Source organism: Chrysemys picta, unplaced genomic scaffold (assembly GCF_011386835.1).
Source record: "Chrysemys picta bellii isolate R12L10 unplaced genomic scaffold, ASM1138683v2 scaf697, whole genome shotgun sequence".
NCBI classification, from domain to species: Eukaryota; Metazoa; Chordata; order Testudines; family Emydidae; genus Chrysemys; species Chrysemys picta.
Window position 1 is genome coordinate 2478 of NW_027053404.1, and position 23784 is coordinate 26261.

Here is a 23784-nt window from a genome sequence, read left to right on the forward strand (position 1 = left end):
CCAGAGCAGAAAGCAACCTGGAGCCAACATGTTGCATATCTGGTGCACGCCTACAATGCCACAAAGAATGATGCTACAGGAGTCACCCCATATCTCTTAATGTTTGGACGAGAACCAAGATTACCCATAGACCTGTGCTTTGGTGTATCAGAGGATGGAGATAGCTATGAAACTCATCAGCAATATGTATCCCGACTGAGAGAAAAGCTGCGGGATGCTTATCACTTAGCTACATCTGCGGCTCGGAAGAACGCCGACCGCAACAAACATCGATATGATGCTAGGGTACGTCTGCAAGAACTCCAGCCGGGGGACAGAGTTCTGCTGCGAAATTTGGGTATTGCTGGCAAACACAAGATAGCCGACAGATGGAAGGCAATACCTTACTTGGTGATGGAAAAGCTAGGAGACCTGCCGGTCTACAAGATCAAACCTGAAGAGGGTCCAGGGCAGACAAAGACAGTGCATAGAAACCTTTTGCTCCCTGTGGGGGAATTGGTAGGCACCCCGTATGAGATGGGCCACAACAGGGCAACTGGGCAGAACGAAGGTGCTGGACCAAAGCCGCCCTCCAACGTGGACAGCCAGCCCCCTGCAGCTAACCTACCCCCATGCAGCACATCTGAGAGTGAGTCTGAGGAGGAAGACACAACCATGGTGTACCCTGGGATGGAGACAAGATTTCAGTCTCGATCGGCTGAATCAACAGAGAGCTCCTCTTCTTCCACCCTAAACCCCATGGCAGAAGTATTTAGGCCCATTCCTGACACCCCTGAGCCACTGGTGGGACCCCCATGTGATGACACACCCAGGTTATTGGACAGTGGAGACATACAGGTGGAGGATGTCCTGGGCACCTTGGACCCTCCACTGTTAGAACTAGAAATGCAGGGGCCTATGCCAGTAGCCGAGGGACCCTCAAAGGAAACCTCTCCATCCATCGGTCAAGAGGCTGTCCCGCCCACCACGGCAACAGAGATTCTCAATAGACGAGACAGGGTAATAAAACCAGTAAAACGGTTGACTTATGATGCACCTGGGGTAACTAGTGAGGAACCAATATGTTTAGCACACAGGCTTGTGGAAGCTAGAGTGGGCTATCTGAGGCCCTTTGGAGGGAACCAGTGAGTTGTTATAATAGGGAGTGTGATTTGTCGGGACGACAAATTTTCGGCTGGGGGGAGGATGTAAGCAGAGTCAGGATGAGCTCTACCCTGACATCTGGTGGTGAATTATGGCGAGGGTGGAAAAGAACTCCAGGGGCTGATCTTGTTTGCATAGGCACACCCACTCGCCTGGCATGAAACCACAGCAACTCAAAGTGGTTACTTTGGCTGGTGTGGGATCCCCAGTTTCTCTGTTATTGGGGCAGGAAGGATAAAGTTTTGTTACCCTGATTCTGTGAATCAAGGCCAGTGGAACTGTTGTATGACAGAAGGACTGAGTGAGTCATTCACCATTACCTAAGTAGCATTTGCTTGTCAAGGGGCATGGGTTACAAAACCCAGTGAATTGAGAGAGGATGGGGACAGGTATTTGTACCTGATGGTGTGGCCCCCCTCCCCAAGGGGGTTGAAACACCAATTGCACTACCTCCTCTCTCCACTGTTGAATGTCAGAGCTAACTTTGATTCCCTTAGGAGTCTAGTTACAGACTGCTGATCTGAGTTCGCTTTGGGCCAATAGTGCACCAGCACTGGGGCTCCCCTACTACTAGCTGAAATCACTAAGAGCTGAAATCACAAAAGAGCTAAAGCTATTTAAGAGCTGAGATCACTGAGGCTGTGTTAACTAGTGGGGGAGCCTGAAGCTATAGCTAAGCTAACTTAGCTTAGCGGGGAGTGAGCGGAGCGGAGCGGAGCGGCTCACAGGTCGGTGAGCGGAGCGGCTGGAGGAGCAGCTAGCAGAGCAGAGCAGAGCCTTGTGGGAGCGGCCCAAGGGACGGCTGGAGCGGAGCGGAGCGGCTCACAGGTCGGTGAGCGGAGCGGTGCAGCTCACAGGTCGGTGAGCGGAGCGGAGCGGCTCACAGGTCGGTGAGCGGAGCGGAGCAGCGCGGCTCACAGGTCGGTGAGCGGAGCGGAGCAGCTGCCAGAGCAGTTTGTGGGGCTGCGGGTGGAGTGGAGCAGTTCGTGGTGAAGGCTGCAGTGGAACCCCACGGAGAAGCAGCCGGTTGGCCTCGGATCACGTAAGGTGCCCCTTAACACCCTGCTCACCCCCCCCCTTGAACTCTGGGGCTGCACTGATCATGGACAGAGACTTTGGGGGGTTGTCGGACTTTTGGGACTTTTGTGATTCTTGGGTTGCTGGACCCAAGAGACTTTGGGATTGGTGGACTTTTGGGACTTTGGTGATTCTTGGGTCGCTGGTTTCAAGAAACCAACGGGAGAGGACACGGCCCAATTTGCTGGGGTGGGTCTTCGCTCATGGTTTGGTCTAAAAACTCTAGTTGTGGTGTTTTTTCCATTTAATGCTGATGTCGTTTACCTCATGTTATTAAACATTTTCTGTTACACTCAGACTCCGTGCTTGCGAGAGGGGAAGTATTGCCTCTTAGAGGTGCCCAGGGGGTGGTATGTAATTGTCCCAGGTCACTGGGTGGGGGCTCGAGCCGGTTTTGCATTGCGTTATTGAAACGGAACCCCTAGATACAGAACCCGGCCCTTGTTGCTGCCAACTTAGATGGGCAGAAGGGTTACATATACATCTGGATTTCCTTTGAAAGAATTTTCAAATTGAGCTGATCAAGTGCAATGGCAAAGCACCCAATTCCTCTGCCCCCCAACTGCCTTCGCTGCTTTAACGTACAACCTGCTCTGCTGGCACCTCTGACTCCTGAAAGCCCTAACGCTCCCGGGGAGCAGGCCGTGCCCTGCCCTGCCCTGGCTGCCCCGGGTGTTACCTCGGAGGGAATCGTTCCAGATTCCAATGGGTGGCAGGTCCAGGGAAGAGCCTTATCTGGGGGGAGGCTGTACCAGACCCGCCCGACCCAGGCAGGCTCCCAGGTACTCTCTGCTCGGGGCTGATAAGGCTCCTTAGCAGTTTCTCTCCAAACAAATTCCAGTTCAAGACACCTGAGAGCTCCACAGCAGGGCAGCATCCCCAGAGCGCAGCAGGGCGGGGGTTAGGGGGAGCAGTCGGTAGCAGCACCTGCCCCTCGTACGGCAGGAGCGAGAAGTGCCAGCCACGTGCTGCCTCCATCCCCAGAGGCCAGGTGAGAGTGAATTCCCACGTCCCCGCACGATTGGTTCCGTCACTCTTCTACACTTATATGGATTTCCAATGTCAATGTTTCTAACATCAGCTTTGCCAGCTCTCCTTACACCTTTGTCTGCTAGAGCAAAAACCTGAAATGCAGCTACCTCCTCCTGCTGGGTGACTATAGACCTTAATGACAGAGCTCGGAACTGCTTAGTCAAGCTGACTAGCTGCAGCCCCTCGGGTTGCCTGCTCGAAGGTGTGCTGGCCAGGCCACAAGTCGTTTCTGTGCCTCTTCCCTGCTCCTTCTCAGCATTTGAACATCATTTGACTAGTGTGAACAAGAGTCTATACTGGGGAGAGCCCAGGGTGAGAGAGTCACTAGACCCTGGTTATACAGTGCTCTGTCACGGCTCTGAGGTGCAGTTAACTTCACTTGCTGCACAAGGAACCAGTCCCAGAATCTGAACCAATTGTCCATCAGCGAGTATTTGACTCCCTCTGTCCGGGATGGATGAATTGGGATTCTTGGCCCCTGCATTTGTGTTTCAAGCTTCACTCCGGCTCATCCCTTTTCAGCTGCCCCGTGCGCTCATCTCCTGCTCCTCACCCAGGAGAGCCGCCAGCTTTTTTGCCGCCCTAGGCGGCGGAAGGTCCCGCCCCCTAAATGCCACCCCCGACAGAGGCGGCGGAAAGTCTCGCCCCCGAAATACTGCCGACGACCGGGGCGGCCTGTAACGATGCTGGTTCTGGTGGGACCCAACTGAGAGTGCCAATTCAGGACAAATTGCTCAAACAGGGCAGTTACAGCCCAAGGCTGGGGGTTTTCCACCTCTAAGGCAAACCAAACCAGCCAAACAGTGAAGTCTTGGGTCTCACCCCACTGGCTAACCACAAGTCACACAAGCAATTCCCTTAGACACTCCAGTTTCCCAGTATCACCACCAGTGCCACTCGATATGGGGACAAATGGTTATGAAAACCAATACCCCAGTAAAAGGGAAAAAAAGGTTCTCTCGATCCCGAAGGACCAAGCCCCAGACCCAGGTCAATATACAAATTAGATCTTACCCACAAATCAAGCTGTTGCCAATCCTTTAGAATCTAAAGGTTTATTCATAAAAGGAAAAGATATAGATGAGAGTTAGAATTGGTTAAATGGAATCAATTACATACAGTAATGGCAAAGTTCTTGGTTCAGGCTTGCAGCAGCGATAGAATAAACTGCAGGTTCAAATCAAGTCTCTGGAACATCCCCAGCTGGGATGGGTCATCAGTCCTTTGTTCAGAGCTTCAGTTTGTAGCAAAGTCCCTCCAGAGGTAAGAAGCAGGATTGAAGACAAAATGGAGATGAGGCATCGGCCCTTTTATAGTCTTTTCCAGGTGTAAGAACACCTCTTTGTTCTTACTGTGGAAAATTACAGCAAAATGGAGTCTGGAGTCACATGGGCACGTTCCTGCATACTTTACTGAGTTACAAGTCGTATCTGCCTTCTCTCCATGGGTCAGTTGTATAGCTGATGGTCCTTAATGGGCCATCAAGCAGGCCAGGCAGAGCTAACACCAACTTGTCTGGGATGTTTCCCAGAAGCATAGCATAAGTTTGAAATACAGACAGTACAGAGCCAATATTCATAACTTCAACTACAAAATTGATACACACATATAGACAACATAATCATAACTAGTAAACCATAACCTTGTCTTAGACACCTCATTTGACCCCCTTTATAGAAGATTTGGTGTCACTACCGGACCTTGGTTGCAACCATGTTCTATATGGTCCCAGATTATATAAAAAACATCACACGGCCGAAGATCCAGCTGCCGCAGTCGCCGCCCCCCAAATGTTAGCGCCCTAGGCGACCGACTAGGTTGCCTAATGGGTTGCGCCAGCACTGTCCTCACCTGCCTGCTGGACCTGACAGCCCCACTTCTCACCACAGACAAACAAAACCCGCCCATCTGAACGGGATTCATCCATGCAATCAGGAACTTCCACCCAAAGGAACTGAAGACAGGTGTGTCGTGTATCTGCTCCTCTATCCCTCACCCCTGTCCCTGGAGCGCCCCAGGATGCAACTGACGGGGTGGCTGGCTATTATGGAGTCTGTGATCTGCGTTGACCCACCTACCCGTTAGGGGGCGGTGGGGAGCTATGAGGTCACTGGCCGGCCTGGGTCACGCCTCCGTCAGCGGGGAATTAGCGGCGGGGCGGCCGCCAGCCAGAGTCTGTAGCGCGCCCCTCAGGCAGGGGAGCGCCGGCAAAGGTCAGTAGCGCGCCCCTCAGGCAGGGGAGCGCCGGCAAAGGTCAGTAGCGCGCCCCTCAGGCAGGGGAGCGCCGGCAAAGGTCCCGGTGTGGCTCGGCCGGGTAGGGGAACGCAGGCCCACCCTACACCACTGCGTTCCAGCCCAGGACCCTGGCAGTGGCAGGACGAGGGTCCCGCCACAGGATCAGCGGCGTCCTTCCGCAATACAGACTCACCACTGCGCAGCTCTGTCCCTGGGCTACTTCCTACCCAATTGCTCGTCCGAATCCCTCTGGTCCCGCCGGTGCAGTCCGCTGCTGGCAGCTCCAGCTCCCGCTCAGGCTCAGGCTCAGGCTCCTCCAGCTCCTCTGGGTACTCGGCTGCTGGCAGCTCCAGCTCCCCCTCCGGCTCCTCCAGTTCCTCTGGGTACTCGGCAGCGGGCAGTCCTGGCAGCCCCAGTCCGTCCTCCAGGTGAGGTCTCCACTGGTCCAGGGCCTCCCCTGGCATGGCAGCAGGGTCTGAAGGGAGCAGCCCACAGTCTGCGTCTGCCTCCCTCCCTGGTGCTGCTCCAACTGAGCTAAGGGCCCCGCCCTTTATACTTCCTGTTCCACCCCTCCCCTTCCGGGGGGTGGAGCGAGCTTGGGCTGGCCCCGCCCACTCAGGCTGAGGGAAAGGCCCTTTACCCTCAGGTTCGGAGGGCAGCCACCCTGGCCCCCTACAGAGGCACAAAGGGGTTGGGAGAAAATAATCAAGAAGAACTTTTGCTGAAAATGCAAACCTAAGCTGGAAATCTGTGCAGGGCTGGGCTCAGCGAAAATGATCTTTTGAGCTGCTCTTATTAACCGTGGTCCTGTACTTCCTGGTTTGCGTCGGACCCAGAAGCAGCAGTAGCATGAGGCTTTCTCCCAGGATTTCCATTAAGGCCAAACCCCAGATACGTCCGTAATTGGTGAGAAGGGCTGACTTTACAAGGGGAGAGGGATAGCTCAGTGGTTTGAACATTGGCCTGCTAAACCCAGGGTTGTGAGTTGAATCCTTGAGGGAGCCATTTAGGGATCTGGGGCAAAAATCTGTCTGGGGATTGGCCCTGCTTTGAGCAGGGGGTGGGACTAGATGACCTCCTGAGGTCCCTTCCAATCCTGATATTCTATGATAAGATTTCCAGACCACCCACATCCTACTTATCTTGAGACAAGTACCAACAGTTTGGACGCCTGTCCCAGCTGAACCTCTGCACTATGGAAATTCAGCACCAGTAGGGCTCCCAGCTTCCTGCCCCCCAAACTCCCCCCTACGCACGCTCTCCATGCAGGCTCTGTCAGGAAGGCCAATTGGACAGGGCCTTGTGTCCTGGGGATGCACTGAAGGGCCATGGTCAGGAGGGGAATGGAAAGATGCAGTTTGGGGGGGGGCAACGCCCCTTCACATTCCCCCCCATCTTCACCCCTGCCAGTGGACCAGCCAGGACTACATCTTGGGAGGAGCATAGAGAGCTTTTGGGCCAGGTGCTGGCTAAAGAGGCTTGGAGCTGAGAGCAGGGAGGCTAATCCCTGCTGTTGGCTCCTGCTGTGTTTGGAGAAGCAGGACTCTGTATGTTCCTTGTAAATAAACAAGACATCAAAAAATTACCAGACTCCACTGCCAATTTCTGCTCCCCACTGGAACATCCCCAGGGCCCCAAACTTTGACTAGCCCCTTGGGTTGAAGAGGGACACCAATATCTTTATTGTGTGGTTTCGTTGCACGTCTATCTAATCTCAGTGGTTTATCAGCAACTAATTACTGTTGCAATGTTTTCTCATGTAATAACCATATTTATTAAAAACACAGAGGCCAGGTTTTTGAACCCAAACTCACCACAGCTAATACATGCAGGATTCAGATGTAAAGTCCTGGCTTTGAGTCATCCCCCATTTAAATGCTCAATGACAGTTGCTAGAAATCCAGTGTCATGATTCATTGATCACTAATGCCAAGGGGCAGTGGCAGGGCTGGGAGAAGCAGAGGTTAATGTGGGTCTAAAGTCGTAGTGAGTGACATGGCTTCCAGCGAGGCAGAGTGGAAGTGGGGGTCCAGTTATACACACCAATCACACTCTTTGTGTCATTCGAACGCACCGGCGGGGTCAGCTCTCAGCATTTATTCCAGGGGATTTACCGTGCAGAAGCCAACAGGGAAGGGGGTGAGCAGAGTGGAGGCATTGCAGGGACTGCACTGATTAGGTGGGGGATGGCGCGCCGTGTCTGATCTAATATTGTCTCCCCTTCTCAGCGGCGCTGCTCCCAAGGAGGATGGGCTCCTCCTGCCGGACCCGGCACACGTCTGTTGGCTTAACCAGGATGAGGGAAGACTTGCACTCCCCACTCTTACAGAACCCTGCCCAGTAGATGTAGCCTTTCCTATTGAGCAGGACGTTCTGACACTTGTCGTACCACCAGCCTCCATAGCTACTTGCGCAGTTCCCACTGGTCTGGTCCTGATCCTTGTCACTTGTGCTGAACTTCATGTTGTCGTGTATGCCCCCCAGGCCGGAGTGGTAGGTGGTGAGATAGTCCTCGCCGTCCCCAGAGTACCTGCCCAGCCTCAGAGGGTACCCGCTGGGCTCATCCTCGACACTGAAGATGTCGTACTCTGCGTAGCGGGTGTTGTTGGATTTGTCCTCCACGACAAAGCGGACCTTGTAGATGTTCTGCCGCGTGAGCAGGGACAGGTACTCGTTGCCCAGCCAGTAATCCTGCTGCACGTTCCCAAAGCCGTACTTGTAGGTGCTCCAGGACTCCTTCCAGGTGATCTCTGTGTTGTAAGAATTTCTCTGGACAACGGTCCAGCCCTTGCCTTCGGTGTCCATGTCACACCACACCACTCGAGGGGGAGAGCCTGCTGGCTGGATGACCTGGACCCCGCTGGGGCTGTCCCTGGGAATGTTGCTGCAGTCTTTGGGGAACCCTGAAATGCCACGAACATCAGGTTAAGGGGGCAGGTGGGGAGGGGGGGAGAGAGCGCTAGCTAGCTCGATCAAATCAGCCTGGGGTAACTGGAGGCTGGGTTTTTAGAGGCAGGTCCTGTGTATTTCACAATACTACAGCCACAGAATCCGCCCCGGCCATTCCTGGCCACAGAATCCCGCTCCAGATCTTACACTTTCATTTTACCAATAAAATAAAATAAGAATAGTTTCTTGCTCTGCTGGTTTTGAAGAAACCTTGAAGAGATGAATCAACTGTAAACCAAGGCTCTGTATCCTTCCTGAGTCCGTACTGCTGAAGAAATCGTTTGGCGAGGGTGGGGGAGACGCTGCCAGATCCATCTCAGCGAATGTTAATTATGAAACCCATCGGTGACAATTTAAATGGGAGTTTTCAAAGAGCCTAAGGGAGTTTGACACCCGATTGTGATTGGAATTCAGTGGGATTTAGGCACCCAACTCCCTGTGGTGCCTTTGAAAATTGCAGACATCCTATCGAGGGGCTTGTCTTTGGAGCGGAAATTGTCCCGAACTATCCTGGTAGAATGAGAGCACTGTGGTTATACTGCCCCTCCCCTCCCCAGGGTCCTCCCTCGAGCCTGAGCCCCCCAGCTCCCCTACCCCCCAGACAATCCCCCTGTGTGCCCCTCCCCCATAGCTGAGCCGAGGGGGAGGAGCTGCTGAGCACTGCGGGGGCAGGGGCTCAGGGCCACCTCTGGAGCTGGCTCGGCCCCTGGCCTGCCTGGGCAAGCCCCTGAGCAGCTCCCAGAGCCGCTGGAGGTGTGGGGAGAAGGGAATGAAAACCCCTGACAAGGAGCAAGTGGCTCTCCCTGCTGCCTGGACTCTGGGGGCAAGGCTTCTAGGCATGAGCGAGAGATCCCCAGCTGTTAGCCGGGGCTAGCCCTAGTATAGGAGTTGGTGAGATGGAAGGGTAGAACTCCCAGCCAATTTGGGGGGGGTGCCTGGTTCTCACACGCTGCCCTGCGGTTGGCACCAGCGCTCTTCAGTCACTGCCGGGGGCTTGGCAGCCGTTACCGGAGAAAGGGATAACGAAGCTGTGTAAAGCAAACAGGCAATCGAGCAGCACCTCCCCCACCCCGGCGGGCCCATTCCCAGGCGCTGGAGGCCTGCGAATGGGAGTAGTGGGCTCACTAGCGCAGACCGGCCTTGCGATCCCTTCGGAGAACTCAGCGTTTCTTTGGGCCCAGCGCTGGCGGGGGGGCTGGAAGGTGCATTCAGTGGATAAGTGGATCTAGGGGTGACCCCGGCATGGGGGAGAGGAGCAGAATCAGGCCCACGATCTCGGATATGGCAGATGATAGAAGCTCTCCGACGGGTTCTCTACTCACCCCTCTCGACCTTCTTGTGGGCCAGGGTCCCGTTGCCCTGCACGGGGGCTACGCAAAGGAGCACCATCATGGACAGCGCAGACAGAAGCAGGAGAGAGGCTGGAATGGAACCCTGCAGGGGACAGAAACCGCTGGACATGAGACCAGGAGAGTTTCACAAGTGCCTAAATCCCACTAGACGTCACTGGGATTTAGGCACTTAAGTGACTTAGCCACTCTTGAAAATGTTACCCTTAGACGCTAAGGCCAGAGTTTTCAGAGGGCTCAACTACTGGGCCAGATTTTCAGAAGAGCTCAGCTCCCAGGTAGGCACCACAGGACATGGCTGCATGTTCAAAGGGGCTCAGCATGGGCGGGGTGGGCCCAAGTCTCTGGAGACGGGGTGAAGCCCACCATTCACCTCTCCCCCGGCCCGGCCACTGTCTCCATCTCTGCAGCCGGCCCGATTAGCACACAGCTGGGACCCAGCTGCATGGTAAAAACCATTCAAAGATTGCGGCTCCGATGGCCTGGCTCCCGGGTGGGTCAGGGCCGGCTGGAGCGCTCCCTGTGGTGAGGAAGGAGCTGCCGCCTCTCTCCCCGCGCTGCACCGCTGCAAGGGGAGTGCTGCTCGGAGCAACTCCCTCTGTCCCAGCTCCCCCCGTCCACAGTCACTACCACCAGCCGGAGGGCAGTGCCCGCTCACCCACACAGAGACAGCAGCTGGGCAGCCTCCGGCAGGGCTCTGCCCCCCTCAGATGAGTGCCAGGTGAGAGGGGCCCAGGGCACAGAGCTGCTGTGTGCCCCACGCCAGGCATGCTGCCCCCTGAACTGCAGCCCAGCAGCCCAGAGGGGGACACGCTGCTGACACTGCAGCTGTTCTGTGGGCCCAGCTCAGGCCAGGCTTAAAGTGGGCAGAGTCGCCAGGGGCCACAGTCCTGGCCAAAAAAGAGTTCAAAATGGAGCCGGGTCCCTGAGGGGTGCACTGTAAGCGCTGCCCTAGCAAGGGCATGGCCATTTATTTCAGCCGGGATTAACATAGACACCCCTCCCCTGCCCCACACATGCTTTTCCCAGGCCACCTTCAGCACTCAGCGCAGGGATTCACAATGACCTTGCCGGGATCAGCAGCCCAGAGCAATCCAGACTCTTGGACAGAAACCGGCTCATTCACCCCCGGCCCCGCCCCCAGGTATATGTATCCCGGCCCTGGTATTACATCTTGTGTAGCTACAGCCCACATAACGCAGAGCACGGCATATGCAGCCCCCAATGGTAAATAGGTTGAGAACCCTACAGCAGAGGCTCACGTGTGAAGCTCCAGAGGTCCCAAGTTTGATTATAGCTGCTGCCGGCCCGTGACAGGTGCAAAATGGCAGCTTTTTGTGGGGTGAGGCGGGGTGGGGCAGGCAGGGTGTGTGTGTGTGTGTGTCAAACCAGAACAGGCTAAAGCCGCACTGGAGTCCGGCACCGTGCTTTCTGTCAGCCATCATTGTATTCATATGGTGTTGCAAAGTTAGAAAGTCCACAACTAACCCCAAAAGTGACCGTGATACAAACGTGCAAATGAATTAGAGAGAGCGAGAGAGAACACCGTGTAAACGACACACCGAAACACACTGTTGCAATGGAAACACTTTGCCCAGACATCATCCCCAGACAGATTTCATTGGAAACACCTTCTTTTTGGAGCTGCCTGGACCCCAAATTCTTCAGACAATGTCACAGCCCAAGTAACTGTGACACGCTGCCAGCAATCTCAGGTATCCTTGTGAGAGAGAGGAGAGAGGCGTAACCCCATGGCAGGCAAAGGGTTAAAGCTTTAAAGGAGAAGGATTTCAGTGAGTCTGACAAGCCAGAACTACAATGTTTGGAACTGAAGTGAAATACCAATCTGGAGTCACTCATCCTTGAAAACACGCCTCCCCTTCTCCTGACGCCCCAGAGGAGCGGGGACGCTGCCAGCTAGCAGCCGTTCACACACTCTAATAGTCTAAGACACAGAGGGCCTGAGTTCGACCTGTGACCTTGGAAAACTCATTACACTGCACCATACCTCAGTTTCCCCATTTTTAAAACATGGTTTATGCTAGTTCCTTTGTGTTCTAAAGTGCTTTGGCCCCAATGCCTAAAGGAACCTGGGGCAGGGCGGGAGGATTCCTGCCTAGGGTCCAGCAGAGCGCTGGGCAGGGGATCCCCGCCAGGCTCCTGGTACCCCATGGCCCCGGGGGCACTCTTTACCCACCAGGAGGCACTGCCAGACTCCTAGCTAGCCAGGCTCATGCTGCAGCATGCACTTGCTGGGGGAAATGCTGCTCCGTTTCAAAGGAAAAGCAGCATGTACCTCACTGCGCCCCCATCCCTTGTGCCTCGGCCAGGCAGGGTCGGGAAAGCAGAGGATGCACCAGGGCTCCCCTCCCCCTTGTGCACCTGCCCGGGCTGAGGGGCGGCACTGAGAGGAGTGCAGGCTGCCCCTCTCTATGCGGTAGTTACTGCATCTGTCTGGGCACGTTCCTTCCTGTGCCCGGGCACTCAGGGCACATGGTGTCCCACAGGGGCCACATAGCATGCCCTGCCACTGCACCTCCCCCACGTGCCCACACCGCCTGGGGCTCTGGTGCCCACCACCAGGCTCTGGCCCTACATCTCCAGGCTGTGTGAAATACTGGGCATTTCAATAAAACTCACCCATCCCGACGCTGCAGCTGAGCGGGCGAGTTAGCAACCTGAAGCGTCCCCCACTTCCACATCAGAAACCAGAGCCGGGGCTCCATGCCTTTATGGACATTGTCCCGACAGGTCACGGCCGGGTGAGGAGATACCTGAGTGGGATGGGCTGGAGCGAGACTGCGCTGCTGCTGCATCTGTCCCACAGGGAAGAGGATCAAACTGGATTCATTCAGCAACTGTCAAGGCAGCTGCTCTCTGTGTCCCAGCTCTCTGGCTGGGATACAGGGGGCAGGAACTGGTGCATTAGAGGGAACAGCTCCACGTCCGTATAGTTCTGGAAAAGAGCACCCAGGCCATCGAAATGTGCAACAAAGGACACGAGATGGGACCTGTTTATTTTGTTGAACGTGGCACCAGTTTGCTTAGTGTGATGTGCTCCAGTCTGCTCATTTGGGGACCAGGTTTTGGGATGAGGGGGAGTTTGTGCTGTCACACAAACAACGAATGAATCTCCCACATGCAATTCATGCTGCCTCCTCCCTCCCGCCCGCACACCCCGAATGCCAGCTGCAGCCGGCCCCATAAGTCTGGCTGCCCTGGTAAAGCAGCTTCCAGTGGATTCTGGCTGATTCTGGCTATGCATCTGTGACGAACTGGGACTGTTCTTACTGTGGTCTTTGAATGCTGGCAGGGGAGTGTGGCTAGGATAGTCTGCATTGGGGGATGGGAGACTGACCAGAGAATACCTGAGCATGTAACATGAGAACCCAGGAAGGGGTTAGAGGCCAGGTGACACCTTTGCCCGGGAAACTGAACAAAGGCTGTGGGAGGGGTCGCTAAAGGGAGAGTTTCAGGAGCTGGCTGGTGGAATGGCTGGGAGGCAGACAGGGCTCTGTACTCCCAAGGGGCTGGGGTGCCCGAGGACCCCAAGATGGACCTAACTGAGGGGGTCCTGTTTTCTGTGCCTGCGGGACCTGTCTTGAACTGTGTTCCTGTCGTCTAAATAAACCTTCTGCTTTACTGGCTGGCTGAGAGTCATGGTGAATCGCAGGAAGCCGGGGGTGCAGGACCCTGAGTCCCCCCACACTCCGTGACAGGATCACCCCCATCAGCTGGGCGTGCTGGGCCGACCCCATGCACAACAGGGGCAGCAGCGCGGCCGCCCTCGCGCTCTGATTGTGACTCGGGATTGCGGGGGCTTCTCACCTGTCCCATGGAAACGTGGCCAAAGGCGCCAATTGTCCCTTCATCAAAATGGCGCCATCTCCCACTGCTGCCAGCGGGGCTGAGGCCTGCGCGAGGGCCGCCCCGTCCCCACGCTCTGTCTGCATGTGGCAGGCAGGCTGCCCTCCTGACGCTGGCTGCCACCTCCCGCTGGGCTCCAGGAGGCTGAAGCCGAGCCCACAGGCAGACTGGCTGAGGCCATGGTTCAGGGCCTGGACAGCGCATGGGGACTGTGAGGGGATGTGGGGGGAAGGCTGAGCGGGTTGCAGGGGGGTGTGGGGGCAGGGATAGGGGGCAGGCTGAGGGGGACAGAGGGATATGGGCATGAGGGAGACAGAGTGTGCAGGGGGAACGCTGACAGGGGTAGTAGGTGTGGAGGGCAGGAAGAAGGCTGAGGGGGCCAGGGAGTGTGGGGGGCAGGGGGAAGGCTGAGGGGGGCATGGGGATGGGGCAGAGGGGAGGCTGTGGGGGTTGGAGGTGATCATGTGGGATATAAGAGCGGCTGAGGGAGGTGCAGGGCATGTGGGGGCAGGGGGCAGAAGAATGTGCGGGAAGGTTAAGGGGGCCGGGGTGTGGGGAGCCGAGGGAGGCTGAGGGGGGTACAGGGGGATGGGGACAGGAAGGAGGCTAAGGGAGGCAGGAGGGAGGCTCAGGGAGATGTGGGGGGCAGGGGAGAGGCTAGGGTTTGTGCGCAGAGGACAGTCGTAGAATCATAGAATATCAGGGTTGGAAGAGACCTCAGGAGGTCATCTAGTCCAACCCCCTGCTCAAAGCAGGACCAATTCCCAACTAAATCATCCCAGCCAGGGCTTTGCCAAGCCGGGACTTAAAAACCTCCAAGGAAGGAGACTCCACCACCTCCCTAGGTAATGCATTTCGGTAGGGCTTAGGGGCCACAAACGAGACCAGGGCCCCCTGGTGCTAGGCGCTGTCCAAACACATGATGAGAGATTGGCCCCACCCCAGAGAGCCTACAGTCTACACAGACAAAAAGTGGGTGGGGAAACAGAGGCACGGAGAAATGAAGTGACCAAAGCTAAAGAGCAGGTCAGGAATAGAACCCAGGTGTCCTGACGCCCAGGCCTGTGCCCTCAACCAAACCTATACGGCTATCCTGAGGTCAGCACATCCTTCAAACGGGGACCTGTGCTCGGAACCAAATACAGGGCACGTTCCTTTTGGCTTCTTTCTGATGAATAAAGGGTAGTTGTTTTTAAAGCCCTGTGGGGTTTGATTTGCTTTTACATTAGAAATGCAGATCTTGTCCACCCTTCTTTTTTCGTGGCTGGCTCTATGGGTGACGACAGAACTACTGGGTTGACGAGGTCGGTTTATTATTATTTAACATTGCTCTCGTGGTAGTGCTGAAAGACCATTATCAGCTGGGCCCTACTTTTGCTGGGGCTGTACAGACATACCTCAAGTGTCACTCCCGTGCTATTCTGTTGTGTGCAGGTCATTATACCACGTTCACCACCACAGTATCACAGCACCTTCCAGTGGTGCATTACGCTACATGACTAACACCCATCACGTATTTGTTCCCTTGTCCTCTCCCAAGGGTGAGAAGTGTGCCCGATCAAGAGGGCTTTTTAATAATACACACACACACGTTGCTGTGTGTGTATATCAGAGAAGGCGCTGTAAAGAAATGCCTTGCATTGGAGCGGATGGTGGGGCGGTTTGGGATGGTCCTTAGTGGCACCTTAGAGACTAACAGGTATATACATAGCACATGAAAAGATGGGAGTTGTCTTACCAAGTGGGAGGTCAGTCTAATGAAGTCATCTGATGAAGTGGGTTCTAGCCCACTGTGACAATGCGGTTCTGGCGGAACCCAACTGAGAGTGCCAACTCAGGACAAATTGCTCAAATAGGGCAGTTACAGCCCAAGGCTGGGGTTTTCTCCACCTCTAAGGCAAACCAAACCAGCCAGACTAAGAGGACTCCAGTCTCACCCCACTGGCTAACTGCAAGTCTCACAAGCAATCTCCTTAGACACTCCAGTTTCCCAGTATTACCACCAGTACCACTCGTTATGGGGACAAATGGTTATGAAAACCAATACCCCAGTAAAAGAAAAAGGTTCTCCTGATCCCAAAGGACCAAGCCCCAGACCCAGGTCAATATACAAATCAGATCTTACCCACAAATCACGCTGTTGCCAATCCTTTAGAATCTAAAATCTAAAGGTTTATTCATAAAAGGAAAAAGATAGAGATGAGAGTTAGAATTGGTTAAATGGAATCAATTACATACAGTAATGGCAAAGTTCTTGGTTCAGGCTTGCAGCAGCGATGGAATAAACTGCAGGTTCAAATCAAGTCTCTGGAATACATCCCCCGCTGGGATGGGTCCTCAGTCCTTTGTTCAAAGCTTCAGCTTGTAGCAAAGTTCCTCAAGAGGTATGAAGCAGGATTGAAGACAAGATGGAGATGAGGCATCAGCCTTATATAGTCTTTTCCAGGTGTAAGAACACCTCTTTGTTCTTACTGTGGAAAATTACAGCAAAATGGAGTCTGGAGTCACATGGGCCAGTCCCTGCATACTTTGCTGAGTTACAAGGCGTGTCTGCCTTCTCTCAATGGGTCCATTGTATAGCTGATGGTCCTTAATGGGCCATCAAGCAGGCTAGGCAGAGCTAACACCAGTTTGTCTGGGATGTCACCCAGCAGCATAGCATAAGTTTGAAATACAGACAGTATAGAGCCAATATTCATAACTTCAACTACAAAAGTGATACACACATATAGACAGCATAATCATAACCAGTAAACCATAACCTTGTCTTAGACACCCCATTTGACCCCCTTTATACAAGATTTGCGTGCCACTACAGGACCTTGGTTGCAACAATGATCTATATGGTCCCAGATTATATCAATAACGTCACACCCACGAAAGCTTATGCCCAAATATATTTGTTAATCTCTAAGGTGCCACAAGGACTCCTCGTTGTTTTTGCTGATACAGACTAACATGGCTACCACACTGAAACCTGTCTCTTGTTATAGCGTCCTACTGTGCCAGAGAAGCAAAACTATCACCCACAGTCTGTGCCCCAGAGAACTTACAGTCCAAACAGGGTGACAGAGAAGTATACTAAGACGTGCACAGTACACTCAGTGTGATCACAGATTTGCACAGCTTTCTCACAAGTACCAAGGATATGAAACCTGAGTGATCAAGGGAGGAAGGAAGGGGGTTTTGATCAGGCTGCTTGAAACAGGTGCATGGGGAGGAGGTCGGTTGTTCTGGTTGGCACCCATTTCACTCAAATGCCGAACACACAGTAGGGAGAAAAGCTCTCTTTGCTAAATATTCAGTGGTCATGCTCCTTTGGTTTGAGGCATTAGAAAACTCCCTCTGGAGCCCACCAGCAGAAACAGGGAAGCTAAGACTGGGTATGTCTAAAGTGAAAAACAAGAAAGAAACAATTAAAAAATAAAAAAAGCCTTTTCATGCTTTCTTTATCCACCATAAAGTAGAAAAAAATAAGAGCTCAAACCCAATTGTTTAGCATGTCACCTTTAATGAGCGGAGGTGAACTTTCTTGAGATCCTAGGAACAGAGTGATGCACTGTATGATTATAGATGTGTCACTGTGTGTTTGTGTGTGAGTGCACCTTTGCTTACTCACCTATATCCACGCACATTTCAGAGGAGAGGGGAGGGGAAGGCAAAGCCGCCTCGGAAAGGTGAGCGGCGTCTGATATGGATTTTATTTGTGTGAACAGTTTGGGTGGCCGGCGCTCTCTTCCTTTCAGGCAGTATTTGCTAAATTAATGAGATGTCTCTGAGATGAATCACCATGCAGCCTGGTGGCAGTACCTGCATTGCCGGCCGGCTTTGAACATTACTAGCGCACCTTTCACAGGAGTTTTACCTTCTAATACATCAGGGCTCAATAGAGAGAGAAGAACATTACTGTTCTGAGAACTCGGCCGTGGACGGATCAGCTTTGCATGCTTGTCAGGGAGGGGAACGTGCGCACACACTCATGAGAACATTGTTCCTGCCGAGGAAATCAAGGAGCCTAACGCATCTTTAAATTCATAGGGAACAACTGGGGCTGGCAGATGGGGGGATCATGGCAGCTCTCCCAGCCAGGGAGGTGGGGTGGCCTTCCTCTCCCAGCAGCCGGGGCTGGGCTGTGCTGCAAAGTTCCCAACTCTCAGGCAGGGCTGGCTCTAATTTTTTTGCCGCCCCAAGCAAAAAAAAAGGGTGCCGCCCTCCATAGCGCCACCATAACACACGCCCTCAGCACCGCGACGCCACCCCACCTCCGCGGAGCGCCGCGGAGCCGAACACCCCCCCCCACGGAGCACCGCCAAATGCCGTGCCGTCGAAACCCCCCACCGAGCGCCACCGAACACCCCCCCGCGGAGCGCCGCGCCGTGCTGCTGAACCCTCCCACCGCCACACATATCTCCCACTGAGCGCCGCGCCGCCAAACACCCCACCGCCGAGCCGTGCTGCCAAACAGCGCCCCCGCCCCCGCGGAGCGCCCTGCCGTGCCGCCACCCCCCCCCACGGAGCACTGCTGCCGAATCCCACCCCCCAGTGACCCCTACACGCCCAGCCGACGAAACAAAAACAACCCACCCCACCCCCAGCGACCAAACTCCCTCCCCCCCAAAAAAAATCCCCACCACCCCAAGATTGGCCGCCCCTTACCAGGTGCCGCCCCAAGCACGTGCTTGGTCGGCTGGTGCCTGGAGCCGGCCCTGCTTTCAGGGGCTGAGTGCGAGTCCCGGGCTTTGGGCACCAACAGGAGGGGCTGCCGTGATAGTGGGAGAAGCTCCTCGGACGCCGTGATGTTCAGGGCTGGGCCTGCGGGCAGAGCTCTGTGCGAGAGCCCCGGGGCTGAGGGCACAGACCTGCCCTGCTCTCCCCGCGTGTCTGACCCCATAGCAGAGAGGGTGCCAGGGCAGGGCACGGGGGACCTCAGCAGAGGAGAGGGCGGCGGGAGGCAGACGAGTGTTGCTGCTGGGTGCAGACAGTACCAGGCAGTGGCTGGCAGTTCCCCTGCTTTACGGGGAGGAGAGGGGAAGTGGAGTCTCCATTGGGGCAGCCAGCAGGAGCCGGGCATTACAAGCTGACTTTTCTACCTGGGATGATTACACCCGTTGGCCGGGGAGTCAAAAGCCGGATGTAAAAACATGCTCTGATTTGTTTTTTTTTTAGAAGAAGGAGCCCACCAGCCTCACTGTTCCTTCTCCCCACTCTGGTGAATACTGGGTCAGCCGCACGGACAAGCCAGTCTGGTGCCTTGCTTCAGGCTCAGTTTCTTCTTCAGCTGAGGAGAAAGGAACCATGGAACAGCAACGTAACGTCACAGTCCCGTTCCCCACCTGTCCAGTGGGGTCTTCTGGCCTTTAGAGCTACTGGTCAGGGCCTCCCCCAGTCTGCGGGGGGCCACAGGGCCTGCTGGCCTCCTCCCAGCCTCTGCTGAGGCTACAGGACAGAGGCCTCTTCAGTTTGCAGAAAGAAAGAAATCTCTGGGGTGAGCACACAGCAGATGTCTGTTTTCCCAGGGCCAGATGCTGCCACCTTGTCACTGGAAGGGGCCCGTGTGAGCTCTGACCGCAGATGAGGGAGGACGCCCAGCCTGGCTAGACAGATTCCTTAATGCCATGGCTGGGGACAGAAGCCTGCAGCCAAAGCTCACACTGCAGGAAACAACCTGCAGAGGCCTTTCATCTCCCCAGGGTCAGACGTCACCACTAGGAGAATGTGAGTGCCGGAGCACTGGGGGAGCTGGCCTGAGATGGCATCCCAGGGCACAACCACCTGTGTCAAGTCCATTCTGTTTCCATGCTCAGCAAAGATGCAGGGAGCTATGCGGTCAGGAGAGGCGCTGGTCAGAATTTGCCAGTGGAACTGTTTTTCCATCAGAAATTGCCAGCTTGTCAAAATCCAAACGTTTCATGGGAACACGTCGATTTGGACAAACCTTCCGACAGAAAGCAGGCAGGTTTTGCACGGAAAGCTGCTTGGCTCCCTGCCAGCTCGCCCGCCTGCCCACCCTGCTTGACAGGCTGATGGGGGGGCCTGGGCTTCCAGGCTGCAGAGAGAAGGCCCTGGCTCCAAGATCCCAGGGTCCCCGAAATCCTCTCCTTGCAGGGGTAATGTTCTGGTTACTGCACAGCTCTAGGAGGAGGGGAGGTATCCGATGCCCCGCAAGCCACCAATCCTCCCTGCCAAGGTCCCAGTAACTACGATAGCCTGTGAGAACATCCTAACCTTTAGGTCACTTTCCCTGCCAGGTAAAAGGGTGTGACCTGGACCCCTCCCTGCCACCGGAGTCCAGCACTGCCGAGAAAGCCAAGTGTGGACTAAACTAAGCCCCTGGTTAACCCTTTCCCAGAGGAATCAGAAGCCACTGATAATTGCAGGCTACATGGTGACCTCTCTCTCAGGTTACTCCCCCATCCTGGAATAGAGGTTGGTGAGTCCTGGACGAACGCCGTTCAGCTAGGAACATGCTCCCCCTTCTCGTGCCGAGGACTACATGAGATGGGTGTAGTGGGCACTCCCGATAAAGGGGACAGTGTGACAGCTGCCTTTCAAATAGGCCCCAGGCATGGGTGGGCCACAGCACCCAATTCCTCTGCCCCCGCAACTTTCTTTGCTGCTTTAACGTACAATCACAACCTGCTCCGCTGACACCTCTGACTCCTGAAAGCCCTAATGCTCCTGGGGAGCAGGCCATGCCCTGCCCTGCCCTGGCTGCCCCGGGTGTTACCTCGGAGGGAATCGTTCTAGATTCCAATGAGTGGCAGGTCCAGGGAAGAGCCTTATCTGGGGGGAGGCTGTACCAGACCCCCCCCGACCCAGGCAGGCTCCCAGGTACTCTCTGCTCGGGGCTGATAAGGCTCCTTAGCAGTTTCTCTCCAAACAAATTCCAGTTCAAGACACCTGAGAGCTCCACAGCAGGGCAGCATCCCCAGAGCGCAGCAGGACGCGGGTTAGGGGGAGCAGTCGGTAGCAGCACCTGCCCCTCGTACGGCAGGAGCGAGAAGTGCCAGCCTCTCTGCACAGAGCAGCAGTGTTCAGCCTGGGCCAGACGTGCTGCGGTGATGGGTAAGAGCGGGCTCGGAGAGCCAGAGGGTCTGTGGGGCAGCGCTGGGCCCTTCTGCTCCGCACTAGGGCTGAGTGGGCATGTTCAGCTGGGATTGGAACCCACCAGCACTTGTGGGTGCGAATGTGGGGCTGGAACGCAACGTGGGGCGCTCCCACCTCGCCCGGGGACGACTGGGGGGAAGGGCAGAGAGTCACCTGGGCTGAGACCCCAGCTCCAGGGAGACAGTCACCCCGGCCCAGCCGGGTTAAATTGCCCAGCTGTGTGACAGCCCCCCCATCCCCGAGGGGTTCCCGCCCCCCCGGTATGTCACAGCAGGGTACGGTGTACCGGCAAGAGCCGGTGCGCTGTACCAGGGTGGCCCGGCTTCCCCAGGGGGGCAATTTAAAGGACCTAGGGCTCCCAGCAGGGGCCGGAGCCCCAGGCCCTTTAAATTGCCACCAGACCCCCACTGCTGGAGCTCTGGGATAGGGCTGCGGGGCTCTGGGGGCTATTTAAAAAGTCCGGGGCTCCCGTTGCCTCTACCGCCCTGGCCCTTTAAATAGCCACTGGAGCCCCGCTGCTTCCCCAGGGCTCCCGCGGCTATTTAAAGGGCAGGGGGCGGTAGAAGCAGGGGAGCCCTGGGCCCTTTAAATAGCCCCCAGAGCCCTGGGATAGCGGGGGACTTGGGGGCTATTTAAAGGGCCGGGGCTCCAGCTGCCTCTGCTGCACCCCGTCCCCCGCACCAGCCCCGCACCCCCTGCTCTGCCCGCAGCCAGCCCCGTCTCCAGCCAGCCCTGCACCCCCTGTCCGCAGCCAGCCCCTGCTGCACCCCTGCCCTACCTCCAGCCCCGCCCCCCTGCCCTGCTTGCAGCCAGCCCTGCACCTCCTGCCCACAGCCAGCCTCTGCCGCACCCCCTGCCCTGTCTCCAGGCAACCCCTGCCGCACCCCCCTGCGGCCCTGCGCAAAGCCAGCCAGTCCCACACACCCCTGTCTCCAGCCAGCCCCGCACCCCTTGCCCTGCCTGCAGCCAGACCCTACCTCCAGTGAGCCCCTGCCCTGCCTCCAGCCAGCCCCATGTCCACTGGTGCCCTGCAGTTCCCAGGGCAGTAACCCTGCACACCTGCTTCAATGAGGGGGGCAGGGAGCAGCTGGGACCCACACATGTGCACACCACTAGGGTGACCAGACAGCAAGTGTCAAAAATCGGGACAGCGGGTGGGGGATAATAGGATCCTATAAGAAAAAGACCCCAAAATCGGGACTGTCCCTATAAAATCAGGACATCACCCTAGCACACCCCCAGGGAATGGCGGGGACCCACACACGTGAAATGGAGCTCATTAATAACCGATCAACAGCATATATGATGCAATGTACATAATATATAATTTTATTATTTATATAGTTATGAAAAGTAAATAATACATGGAAGAAATGAAAGGCTTTTTTTTACATTATTTTTTTTTGTTAGTCATCCCTGCTGGGGCCCCGCCAAAAATGTTCGAATTGGGCCCCGCCCTTCCTAAAGCCGGCCCTGCTGGAGAGAACAGGAGGATTCAGTCAGCAGGGGCTGCCGATCCGTCCCATTCACCAGGGCTGCCATCCTGCGGCTTCAGCATTAGTGGCTGGGGTGACTTGGGGAAAGGTCTCAACCTCCCCACATCCCACTTCAGTGCTGCCAGAATCCCTCCTGCCCCCCCCGCTACAGTCCCCTCCCTACCCAACCTGGGTGGGGCTGGAGGAGAGGGGTCTGAGAACTTGAGCTGTGGATTGGAGGTGGAACAGCTGTCAGGGGCACTGAGGGGGAGGTGGCAGGAGCTCCCCGTACAAGGAGGGGGGTTGCCACTGGAGGTCACTAGGAAGGACAACAAGACTCCATCCTGGGGGTCAGGAGGGGTAATCCATCCCTCAGAGGTGGGCAGGGGCTGGGTGGAAATGCTGCTGGTTCCAGGGGCCGTTAATCCCCCCTGATTCCTCGGAGGTGTCTGAGTCTCAGACAGGTTCTCGTTCCCTTGCAGCAGGAGGACGTCACGGCCAATGTGATGCGCCAGCTCCGTATCATGCGGCACTTGCGCCAGGTGCCCGAGGGTGCTGCAGGGCCCTGTGCCTCTGAGGCCACCAGCAACTCCCGCTCCCTGCTGCAGGTACTGCTCTGGCTCTCTGTAAATGGGGAGCTAGTGGAAGGAGAAATGGAGCCCCCTGGCACTCACAGAAAGCGGATTACAGAATGAGCCCGAAGTGAGAGGCACCATATCCGCCCCCCTAAATAGCCAGACTTCAGTGGTGATACACCCCAGCTGGGGTAGCAACAGGATTGAGAACGAGGTAGGAAGTTCAGAGCAGCAAGGAAAGCCTGGAGGGGAACTTGAGAAGAGAGGTTGGAAAAGTGCAGCAAAGAGAAAGGTGCAGACCTAGCTGTTGGGTCCAGGGCCCTGAGCTGCTATCAATGTCAGGGTGGGACTGGGTTCCCCTACCGGCCCCAGAGGAGGCGGCGTACACGCACCTGGAGAGGGTTCCCAAGCCCAGCAAGGGGGCTACAGGCTGAGCAAGTGCCCCAGCGATGGCAGAAGGACTTCTGTCTGTGGAAAGATCCCTTTGGACTTTTAGTGTGAGGCAAGCTGGGCCCCAGAAGGGTGGACTAAAGGTGGTGACCTGGCCGGAGTTACCAGGCAGAGAAACTGCCGTGGTGCTGGAGCGACCATGGATGGGGGACGCTAGCCCAGCAAGAGGGCTGTGACGCTGCTCCCAATGCTACACTCAGTTTCTCAGAAATGAGTAGACTTTATGGGCAGAAGAGACAGTTAGAGCATCTAATCTAACCCCCTGCATATCACAGGCCTTTCTGCACCATATGGGGCAGGCAGAGCTCTGCCTGGGCGCAGGGGGAATGGGATGGGGGTAGATCAAGGAAAGCGGGGAGGGGAATGGGTGAGAGGGAAAGAGCTCCTGTCCCAGATGAAGGAATTTGGGGGCAGAGGAAAGGACCCTGCTCCACAGAGAGGGGAGAGAGTTTCTGTGAGTGCCAGGGGGCTCCATTTCCCCTTCCACTAGCTCCCCATTTACAGAGAGCCAGAGCAGTACCTGCA

At 55.8% G+C, this 23784-nt stretch overlaps 1 protein-coding gene and 1 long non-coding RNA gene across 3 annotated transcripts; both read right to left on the reverse strand.

Annotated features, from left to right (window-relative positions):
- Positions 1-4291: 4291 nt before the first annotated feature.
- LOC135979170 (fibrinogen-like protein 1-like protein) lies at positions 4292-9865 on the reverse strand. 2 transcript variants are annotated; one of them, XR_010596497.1, is made up of 3 exons: positions 9759-9865; positions 5681-8390; positions 4292-4603 (listed from the first exon to the last, which is right to left on the reverse strand). XR_010596497.1 is itself a non-coding variant. In XM_065579707.1 (2 exons), exons 1-2 carry the CDS (start codon positions 9826-9828, stop codon positions 7693-7695), a joined length of 768 nt encoding a protein of 255 aa, XP_065435779.1. In that variant the 5' UTR covers positions 9829-9865; the 3' UTR covers positions 4292-7692. The 2 variants fall into 2 exon arrangements, 1 of the variants encoding a protein (XP_065435779.1); XM_065579707.1 differs by having other exon boundaries at positions 4292-8390.
- Positions 9866-11135: 1270 nt separating this feature from the next.
- On the reverse strand, positions 11136-18710 carry LOC135979172 (uncharacterized). The gene is made up of 3 exons (XR_010596498.1): positions 18309-18710; positions 15891-17041; positions 11136-12601 (listed from the first exon to the last, which is right to left on the reverse strand). It is a non-coding gene; the product is annotated as an uncharacterized LOC135979172 (long non-coding RNA).
- Positions 18711-23784: the final 5074 nt, after the last annotated feature.